Source organism: Cyprinodon variegatus, unplaced genomic scaffold (genome assembly GCF_000732505.1).
Source record: "Cyprinodon variegatus isolate N-32 unplaced genomic scaffold, C_variegatus-1.0 Scaffold2590, whole genome shotgun sequence".
In the NCBI taxonomy this organism is placed as follows: domain Eukaryota; kingdom Metazoa; phylum Chordata; class Actinopteri; order Cyprinodontiformes; family Cyprinodontidae; genus Cyprinodon; species Cyprinodon variegatus.
Genome location: NW_015153043.1, coordinates 560 through 11,590, shown reverse-complemented (window position 1 = coordinate 11,590; position 11,031 = coordinate 560). Strand labels below are relative to the sequence as shown.

Sequence of the window (11,031 nt, the reverse complement as noted above, 5' to 3'; positions counted from 1 at the left end):
GAAGTCAATGCTAAATCTCCCACCCTCCACCTCCGTGAAACTGCAAACTATTTTCTTCTGGAGGAAGATCCCGATCCTGCTCCCTCAGTCTCTGTCAGCACAGAGACTTAAATATAAAAAACGTATTCTATCCACTGATATAATTTTCTCTGTATTGCTTTGCTTTATAAAAGTAAGCCATTGCTTTAATAATGTGTCTCTTCTTGGTTAAGTTACGACTGTTTAGATGAACTTAACTGTTAAAGAACATTTCTTTTTGTTGCTTTCATGTTTCACAATATTCTGTAAATAAAAAAAATCTGACGTAAAATAAATATCTGCATTAAAATGGCAAATATTTGTCACTTGTACAATTAAGTGTATTTTTATTATACTATTTTAGATAAACTGCATTTTCTTGTTTTTAGACCTCATATAACCTCAGATATTATATCTTATTTAATGATTTTCAGTGCCTTTTCAGTTCTTCCCGTTAGAACCACACATTTCCACATATTGTCAAAATGATTTGATATAACAGAGAAGCTTAAAAATTATCTATTAATGTGGAATTAAATGTTTTTAAAATGTTTCTTTTACAAATTCAGTTAAACTCAGTTTATCTGAAAGAACATCAAGTTTGAGGTTTAACTAAAAAATAATGAAAAATGAGAATTAATGTAGAATGTAGCCGAATGATGAAAATCAAATAAAAACATGAAATATTCATCTGTACTTTAAATATCTAAAAATATAACCTTTTGGCAATTCTTCTTTGCGAGCTGAGGCCCGGTCATATTAGCAAACTGCACTCTTGCCTTCACTTAGTCTGCTGCTACAATGTTTCTGCTGTAAAAAAGCATCTCCACAGCATGATGCTTCCACCACCATGTTTCATAGCAGGGATGATACTCTTAACTCTTTATAGGCCAAGTTACCATTTTTGATCACTTGCATACCTCTTACAAATGGAGTCCCCTCCGTCTCTCAATGAGGTCTAGAAGCACTAGATCTATATCCAGCCGTTCAGCAAAGATGCTGCTACATGGCTGTACATCTTACTTTCGCATTTGACCAAGTAGATGAGCCCTTGAATGATATATTATCTACAGTAAATGAAGTTCGGGAAAAAAAGTTAACAAGTCAATAAAAAAGGTAAAGAGCTAATAGAAAAGTTAATAAGCCTAGTTAACAATTATATTTAGGTTTATAAACTAAAAAATTTAAGTGCCAGTATCAGCATTAATGCCTCTAAGGTAATGTTATACCAAATAAAAACTGTTTTGTTTCACTCTAACTTGAATTCCTTACATTGACGTTGATTTCAAAGTATTTCACTCAGTGCCCTATAAGAGGTTAATGTAATGTGCTTTTCTGTTACATATGTTTTGTTTTTATTTGGTCACAGGACATTTCTTTCCACATTTTATGAAGGTTTCTCTAACAGTACATAACAGCTCTCTGCAGCTCCTTCAGTAGATATAGTATTTTTCAGTTAAGATCCACCTCATCAGCTGTTTCTACTTGTTAATCTCAGCAGGAGGCGGACTGACAAGGAGGAGGGTCAAAGCAAAACCAATACATAAACAAATAAACAATAGCTCTACCATTCACACAACATTAGATCTTTAACATTAATAATTTTGCAAAAAATGAATTAATCTAATTCTTAATAGGCTCCAACACAGTATTTTCAGGTGTATGATGATGGATTGAAAGGGTTCCTAATATTTTCAAAGCTTTGATTAATCTTGGTACTTCTCCATCTGACCCATTAGTGTTTTTCTTACCAATCACTATTAAACTAGTGGAACAATTTTAACTTTCTTTTATCTCTGAAATAGTTTCCACAAACTTAAAAAAAAAATCACCCCATGTAGCTTTAGTTGGTCTACCTAGAAATTCTAAGAGATATAAAAACAATCAAATATTTTATTGCTTTTTACCTCCACTGTCGCCGTCTACTTCTTTTGCAGTGAAAATCAAATAAACTTACATACATTACAAATGCTCTATAAGCAGTACAGTATCTCTAGTTATTCATTTTACTAAGTGACTTCCATAAATTCTTAAATTCTTTAAAATCACTTTCTTGGGTTTAAGAAACGCTACCTTTACCCGCATTTTCTTTTTTTTATGTTTTTTCCCCTTTATAATAAAAACTAAGGTAATGTCAGTCTATTGTGTGCTTGTCTGCTCCATGTATGCTAATAAAAAAAGTCTACAAATTAAATTTTATTCTATAAATCTTAAAGCTCAGAATTCGAAAGTTGGAGTAATATATTCTCTGAGATAGTGGCTCTCCAGTTAACTACTGGACACTCCTATTGTCTTTGTTTGTATAAGGCCATTAGGCTTACTATTAAAACAATAATTATAAAAAGACAGTTCTGTGCTGGACTTCTGTGCCTATACACTTCTTTGAATCACCTTGTCTACTACTGTAAAAGTGATATAGATAAAAAGAACTGTTCAAAACAAAGTAAAAATGTTTTACCGCTGCTGATGTGAGTAGCAGGTGTGCTGAATGTGAAATCTGTGGATCTTGTTTACCTGACTTTCCAACTTGTAATTGCAGTGTTTTCAAAATATTGTGGGGCACTGCCCATCTTTTTGATTGATTGATTGATTCAATTTACTGATCTCACAGTGGGGAAATTTACTAATTAAACCAGCTGAAATACTCAGAAAAATGTGCCAAATGAAAGAAAAAGGTGCATGGGATATATACACTATATACAGTGCATCCAAATATGACAGCTTTTTTTGTGTGTCTTTTTTCATAGTAGGATCATTATAACGGGCACAGGGTGTTTATATCGGTATTCATACAGATGGATATTTATATTTATGTATATAGTTATTGCCCTGGGTGTCAGATATAGAGAAACAGGTTATTGCATGGGGTATAAAATAGTAATAGTAAATTGTTTCTGATTACATTTCAAGTTAAAACAATGAGATCTTTATCAAACATAACCTCAGTTACATTGCGAAAAAAGAAGCTTCTCGATAACTATATCTCTGAGTTATCTGCCCCCTACCCCCCTGTTCTCTAACAAACCTGAGGCAAATAGCAGAATTCATACTCAGATTAAATCACACAAAGTTGGAGTCCGTTTACAACTTAGGTTTAGTTTGAAGAAAATCAACTGAATTGAAATTAATTAAAAAGATACCAGAAAAATTACTCCATAAAAATATTTGTACAGCGCTTTTCTAGTTAATTTGACCACATGTGAAGCGGTGATGGAAACTGCTGTTATGAAACTATGATGGTTCCCTCTGTTAAATACAGTTCAGGGTATTTTTCTCTTGTTTTACATTTTTAAGACTGTGAAACAACTTTATAAAAAGTTAATTGAGCTTTTCTAGTTTGCTTAAAATATTGACTTTAAAAATGGTACAAAAAAAAGATATATAAAACACATATAAGCTTCCTATCGGAAGGTCTTTTTTCATACATGAGGTTTGCACATTAGAGAACTATGCAGGGTATAGAAGAATATAAAATTAACAGTAAAGGTTACTAAACAGTAAGCGCTGCAGCAGGGACAGGAAACTGTTATTTTGGTCTAAAGTCACAGGGAGGCAGGAGTCCATCTATGTGGTTTGGGTCAGCACCATTTTATTTGAAAGACTCACAGAAAAACTAATCCTACATTATGAATTTGGAAGCCGGGGGTAATCTCTAGTTTAAATATTCAGTTGACATAACGTTCATATGTTTGTGCTTTCAAAGGAAACCAGATTTTACTGCAAAAAACCAAATAAATAAAAAAATTCAGAAAGTGTGGTAACAAATTACCTTTTTTGTCTTTTAAATTTAACCGGAAGTCAGAAGATTAAACAATAGCTTTAAAGCTTCCACACACACCCCGCACCAAAACCAATTTCTACCTTCAAGCATGCACACACACATTTTTTATGATACCTTACGTGTACTTTGAATATGTCTACCACAGCGCACGGCTGTTTTCTCTCTCTAGCATGTGAGCAGATGTAGGTCTGTGTGGGGGAGCGGTTTGTCTTGACACAGTCAGAGAAGAAACCATGGTTTACATTTCTTCTCCTTCACACAAACTTACAGCAGATGTAAATGAAGATAACTGAGCCGTAAGAGGGGGAGTGTTTCCACAAAACACTACGACTCTAAGCTGCATTACAATAAAAGTAGTCATCAATAATGATCCGCACGTAGAAGATCTGCTGCATCTCATTTCAGCCTTTCTTTTCCATTTAGTTTAACTGATTTCTGTCACTGCTGGGAAGAACAAAAAGAACCAAACAAAACATTATATGACGAAACCTTTCCATTTAATGTCTAAAATGTGAAATGAACAGAAACTCGGCAAGAAAAAGACTGAGAGACATTCTAGATGTTTCCATCACGTCAGTCTGACATGAGACATGAAGAGGGACGAAAAAACACCAAAGGCGATGGTGTTCTTTAGGCTTAGTGCTCCGGATATGACCTGCGGGTTTAAAACCGCCTCATGAATCATACAATCGTGTGTCTATTGAGCCATTGCAGCATCATTTCCAATTGTATGGAGACTCTAAAATGAGAAGAGGGTTTTCCTTATTAATAAAGCTTAAAGTTGGCTATGCTGAGCTATCTCTATAGTTACGCTGCTATAGGCTTAGACTGCAGGAGCACATAGGGACCCTTTTTCATCATTCTGCTTTATTCTCCCATTCTGCAGTATTTGTTAGTTAAACCCATAACTTTATGCTCTCTTTGCTTTTTCTGATCACAGTAGCTTCATCTGGTCTGTTACTGTTTGACTGTAACATCATCCTGGATAAATATCAGCTGTGCTGCTGCCATCAACACCTTTGTTTATAGATGTTGGAGCTTGGCCTGTTTTCCAGTGTAGTCCTGTTTCTCTACTGTGACTAACTGGATGTGCTCTCTTCATCCTCTTACATGGGAGCTGGCTCGGAGCTCATCTGCCTGGCTATGTGTTTCCTGGACGGGAGCTTGTTGAAAGCTGCTTTTTCTAACTCTGCTTTTATCTGTATGTCTGCTTCTGTCTCCTTGAACCCCAGTCGGCCGCAGCAGATGGCTGCTCACACTGAAACTGGTTATATTGGAGGTTTCTTCCTGTTAAAAATTTTTTTTTTCCTCTCCACTGTCGCTACAAGCATGTTTGTTGTGTTGGATTGCTGTCGAGTCAATGAGTCGATGAAATCAGCCGGTTATCCTTAGCTAGAAAACGATGAGCATATGTGACCGTGCCATATGGTTAAATTGTTCCTGTGAGGAGCATAGAGATGACGTGTCATGAATTGCCACAATATAAATAAACTGAATTGAAGTGAATCAAATTTATTTAAACAAAAGACACTTAACACCCGTACAAATCCAAAAACATCTGAATAAAATCAGAAATCTAAAAAGGAAATGAAATATAAGCAAAATGTAAGCATCGACATTAGTACACATTTATATTAATAAACAACAAGAAAACAAAGCATATATATATTTCAGTTTGATCATACAGAAGTTATCAAAGCCAATAATGAGTTTGAATATTCAAAGCAATATATCTACAGTAGACTGCATGAAAAGGCTCTTAACGGGAAACAATACCGGCACAAAAAAAGTGGTAATGGTAAAAGAAATCCAACTTTTACATTCTGAGGTTTGTATAATTAAATGATTTGTTCTTTATCAGCAAACAAAATGATCTCAGTTCATCTCTAGCTGCATAAAGGCTCACAGCAGACTATGGTCATATCGTCACCATCAAACCAAAGCACCTCAGTGAACAGGTGGTGCACAGACTGTTAAGAGATAATAGAGCTGACAACATTTGTTGGTTCAGTTTTAATGTTTCAAGGTTGTTTGGCTTCAGTTTGTAGATGGAATCCCTACATTTTAGTATGATGGCCTTTAAGAAACGGGACATTTGCAGTAATTCAAAAGTTAAACTCTCTCGACTGGTCTTACTAATGCCTGCATCACACCTGTACGAGGAGTTAAAAAATTGGAAATGTATCGTCTAATATTTGGAGAGGTCTTTATCCGGTTCTGCTTCCTGTACCTCCGGTCACCACAGTAGAGTAGGTGTCCGTGACTCGAGTGGTTGGGTTGAGCCTCTGTAAAAACAGAAAGATGGTGGGATCATAGAGCTCATTGGCATGGATAACATGTAACACCAGACTTTTAGAGCCAAACTCTCATAACTTAGGTTAAGATTCTGCAAACAGTGCTTTTAAATGTTAATCACTTCTGAAACATGCAACATGCAGCCAAAAAGTCTCTACTAGCTATCTACAACAAATTTAGGCCCCGTCTACACAAAGCCAAACCCTGGCCTAAACGCACAAATTTTTCACCAAACCAGCCTCTCATCCACACGAAGCCGGCGTTTCGGGGGTCTGTAAACGATCTTTTTTTTTTATTAAGCCTTCAGAGTGGGAAGATTTTGAAACGCTGTTTTCGCGTTTCCATCTTTAAGCTCTAACCGCATTTTTTTTCTTACACGCATGCGTCATAGCGTCGCGTCTAAACACGCATGCGCGACACAGTATCACAACAACAATGGCGCCGTGCTGTGTTGAATGGTTGCTGCTAATGCTACTCACCCTGCTGTCGGGCTTACAACAGAATCTTCTTCTTCTGGAATATCTCCAGGAAGAACAGAGCAATATCGACGACATAGTTCAGCACCTGAATTTGACTGAACCACGAACCGGTTTTCCGGTTTGGTTGTTGTATAAATATGACTGCGCATGCCCAAAATTTCGTTGCCTGTTTTTGCTTTGGCACCACAGCGCCACTTACAGGCCTGGCATACAGTTTGCGGGGTTTTCATGCATTCGTGTGGACGATCACATTTATTTTACGTCTCCGTCTTTACGACAAACGTTCTGGAAAATATTAGCTTTTCGTGTTCGTTTTGACTTCGTGTGGACGGGGCCTTAATCAGATGAACATCTGATGCTTTCAAAAAAGGAAAAAATAAACAATCCACTGGACTTTGTTTCCAAGTTTGAAGACGTTTCGCTTCCCATCCAGGAAGCTTTTTCAATTCAAAGTGTCAAAAATAGTGTTTAGTTTGAGGCTGTAGCCCAAACAAGCTTTGCTTCTGCTTAGAAAACATGCAAGTTGAAACTTCTGACATCTGACACGTTTTTTTTTTCTGGTGGATGAGACAACTAAGCTCAATTATTAGGTTAGATTAGTTTATTTTGACTTGGAAAACAAGGCATTGATCCTCACAAAGGATGCTGTGAGTGAGTTTGGATCCTAATATTTGGGGCTAACCAAAGACCACATATCTCTTTTAAGTTTTGTCCGTTTAACTGTTTGCTGGTTTTTAATTAACACAAAACCTTATAGATAACTAATAAGAGAACAAAAATTCCCCAAATCCCCTGGATGACAGAATGTGGTGAGGTACAGACATTATTAATCAACCAGCCGCACTTGCTATAAGAATTTAAGTAGGATCGATTGTTAAACTTGCTTCTTTGTCAAAAGTAAAGGGCTCTCAAATGAAAGATTTTTTTTTTCAAAGAAACCTAAATACTAAACTAAACCTAAATTTCGTTAAACGGCACAATGTTGCAGCATCTAATGTCAAAGTGACCGATGTAAAAATCATTTTCTGAATGGTGTTTAAACAAATTCTTATAGGATATATCTTTCTTTCAAACTCTGGCATATATTAGCTTAACTTGTCTGTCAGAAACATCTGAAATCTTGACCTAACTCGAGCAAACAATGAACAGCCACTCATGCTTTATTTTGGAAAGTCAAAAAACCTCATTAGAATGAGCATTTTTACTATGATTTTATGATCAGTGAAGTGAATTCAAACTCCTGACAATTAATCAGGTCCAGCGTTTAAGAAATTCAATGGGTCAGGATTTTGTTATTAGAGTGTAATAACAATTTGACTTGTTCATGATTTCTTCTCAGGCACAAAAATGAAATTAGTGACACATTATTTTGTTATAGAGTAGTTTTTTATAATACTCACCTCATAGGCTGAGTCTTCGGGATATGCAGCCCGATTCTTCGCTGGTTTTGAACGCTCTTTAGGGACATGAAGAGATTTATGTTATAATTTTTCTCTCTACTCCAAACAGATGGTAATTTAATCAAAGGACTTGCATTATGCAACTAAGCCTTACGTTGGGCCACGGGGGGTGGCTCAGCTGAGCTTTTCTTCTTGCAGCACCTGTAGATTATCACCATCACAACAATGCTCCCGATTGCATCTGCAAAGATGATCGCTATGAAGTACTCTCCCTTCAGTTCAATGCAGTTTTTACAGGCTGAAGGAGAAAGGACAGAAATGGAAACAAGAGTTAGACCAATAATTGACTCAGTAGGTTCAGAATATATGATTATGATTTTACTTACTCCTTCCTCTGACATAGAAGTGATAGTTTTCTCCATTGTAGTGACATTTGTATTGTCCTTGTTCGTATTCAAAGTCGTATGAATTGCTTGTTTCTGAACGAGGAATCTTTTTATCTCCCTTATACCAGTCTCCAATTCCAGGACAGGTTAATATGACTTTTTCATTCTGGAAATCCACTCCTCCTATAAAGAGTTATAAAATTACTTCTTTGCAAGATTTTCAGTTTTTGACAACATTAGAAACACATTTCCCTTCCTGTCAGAGCTGACATCAGCTCCAATGTAAATGTTTATACAGGTCATATTTTTTTCTTCAAAGCTAATAATGATAATTAAATGTAACTACACCCATACATATTCCAACAGACACCTTATTATTGAGGAAAAACAGCATCATCATAATATGTCTATAAACAGCAAAAAAGAGCAGTTGTTAGCAGACAAGGAACATTTAGACAGGAAATGGTGACGATGCTAACAATCGCCATATCTAGAAACTAAATATCTTTTTTCTTCTAAAGTTAAAGCAGACTTAAAATTCTGCAATGTGAAGCAACATAATGTAAAAATAATTACATATTTACCTTCTTGAGTCTTCACGGTGGCTGCAAACATGAGGAGGACGAAGATCACGGCCTGAAATGCCATCCTTTATGACCTTATTGTCTATTTGTTGATATTTTGATGTTTGGGTCAAATCTGTAAAAAAGCTCTAAAAAGATGTTATTTATACTAAACAGCTTTTTTCAGTCAGAAATTCAGATAAATCCAAATTGGAGCAGGTGGTTCTCTCCTCGACTGTGTCTCTAGTGAACACTCACGCACACACACGCTCGGTCCCACAGGAAGTCTTTCTTTCTTTTTTTTTAAAGATGAATTCACAGTCAAACCATCAAATGAAGTCTACATGTAGTACTGTGTGCAGAGAGAGACCTTAGTTTGCTTCCTGATTGAATCCGGATCAAGAACTGTAGGGGAATAAAAAACTAAAACAGAACCTGAATTAAATGACAGAGAAATTGGTTTCAGTTTAGATCAGGAGAGGCAAATACAGTTTTTACACATTACTCTAAAATACTTGGGCATCAGCACCTTTGTTTTACATAAACATATAGACATAAAAAATCCTTTTACATCACGTTTTTTTCTGTTTTGTTTCAGTCTCTACTTTGTTTAATTTCTTTGCTCCATTTGGTTATTTTGTTCTTTTCACACTATTATGCTAAAAGCTCCAGTCTATTGTATTCTTGTTTTATTTCTTTGGAAACTCAGCTTGGCAATTTTTTTTTCTTTAAGATTAAAAAAACACATATTTTTTTTTTTTTTTTATGTATTCCACCACCCTGTCTTTAGATTGCAGTTTCTAAGGCTGCATCTCATTCACTGATACATCACTCAACTCTGCTTAAAAAACTCACCCAAAATGCAATGAACAGATGCAACATTGGAAAGAACAGTGATCTTTCTTTTCTGTCATTTTGTTTTATGTTATTTATGACACATATAATTTGTCCAGTTACACTTTAGATGGGATTTGTGCATGTTAGTGCAAAAAAATCGTAACTCTGTGTGCCTCTTTGCCATTATACATGTTTTGTTATAAGTAACAGTTCATAAAGATTTTTTTTTTTTTTTTTTTGTTACATAGAAAGTACCTGTGTGTGATTTAGTGCAGGGCTGCCACCTGGTGGTTAGTTCAACAAAAATTGCTATCCTTAAATTAACAATGAATAACCCATCATTGCTGGGAGGGTAAAGCACACTGGAAAAACAATCTAGAAATAGGTCAATATTTCTTAAATTAAATGTATTTACCCTTAATTGAGCAGGTAAATAAGATAATCTGCCAATGGAATGAGTAATTTTACTCTTAAAATAAGATAATTAGATAATATGCACTTGAAATAAGACAAACCAATTGTGTTTTCTTATTTTAAGTGTAAATTGTCTTGTTCCTTTGGCAAAATGCCTCTTTTACCTCCTCATGTCAAGAAAAATGCACTTATTTTAACAAAAAATTACTTATCTAGATTTGGATTTTTTCCAGTGCAGACCCAGCGGTATATAAAAAAAGGGAAAATTGATCAACACTAAGGTTATAGTAGATATGTGAAGATTTATTACTTTTACATTGATTACACAAGCCAAGAAACTACAAAAAAAACATGATAGAAAGAAGATTATTTCTATAAAAAAAAAAATCTCAGATGCAGATTTAATGTTTGGCCCGTAAAATGACAGGTTTTTCCATGTGGAAACAAGCACTAATACTTTAGAACCATAGAATCAGATAAACGCTTACAGACAATCCAAGGCAGTGACATTTTGCACGGATTTGCATTTTAACACCAAAATATAAAGATAAAGAAAATGTTGCTCATAAATGTTCACACTATACTTTGGATTGCTTAATTACTCTGCTGATGAAACAAAATACATTATGTGTTTTTTGCAGTTTCTGCTGATCTAATCTATACGGTTTAAAGTCTTTCAATGCAGAATATTACTGTCAATTAGTTTCTTTTTTTATTGGTTCAATATAAAAAGGTAAAAATAAAATAAAACATGTTGGCAATTGCTCTAAATATACATGCATTTTTTCAATTTGTATGCAAACTTTACAAATTATTTACCAATCTGTTTATGAAGCACTGTATAGCAATATTGAGATA

General features: G+C 35.0%; 1 protein-coding gene across 1 annotated transcript; it reads right to left on the bottom strand.

Annotated features, from left to right (window-relative positions):
• Nucleotides 1-5,317: 5,317 nt before the first annotated feature.
• Nucleotides 5,318-9,211, bottom strand: LOC107080969 (T-cell surface glycoprotein CD3 epsilon chain-like). Its single transcript, XM_015369181.1, has 5 exons — nucleotides 8,944-9,211; nucleotides 8,360-8,542; nucleotides 8,128-8,271; nucleotides 7,974-8,029; nucleotides 5,318-6,084 (listed from the first exon to the last, which is right to left on the bottom strand). The coding sequence occupies exons 1-5, from the start codon at nucleotides 9,005-9,007 to the stop codon at nucleotides 6,007-6,009; spliced, it is 525 nt and encodes a 174-aa protein (XP_015224667.1). The 5' UTR covers nucleotides 9,008-9,211; the 3' UTR covers nucleotides 5,318-6,006.
• Between the last annotated feature and the right edge of the window lie 1,820 nt (nucleotides 9,212-11,031).

Bases quoted from the DNA above. Each gene is read 5' to 3' on its own strand.
- LOC107080969 (XM_015369181.1), bottom strand. From the start codon at position 9,007: ATGGCATTTCAGGCCGTGATCTTCGTCCTCCTCATGTTTGCAGCCACC. The intron at 8,030-8,127 runs GTAAGGCTTAGT...ATGTCCCTAAAG, and splicing joins GCCACCCCCCGTGGCCCAAC to AGCGTTCAAAACCAGCGAAG. The intron at 6,085-7,973 runs GTGAGTATTATA...CTGTTTTTACAG, and splicing joins CCGAAGACTCAGCCTATGAG to AGGCTCAACCCAACCACTCG.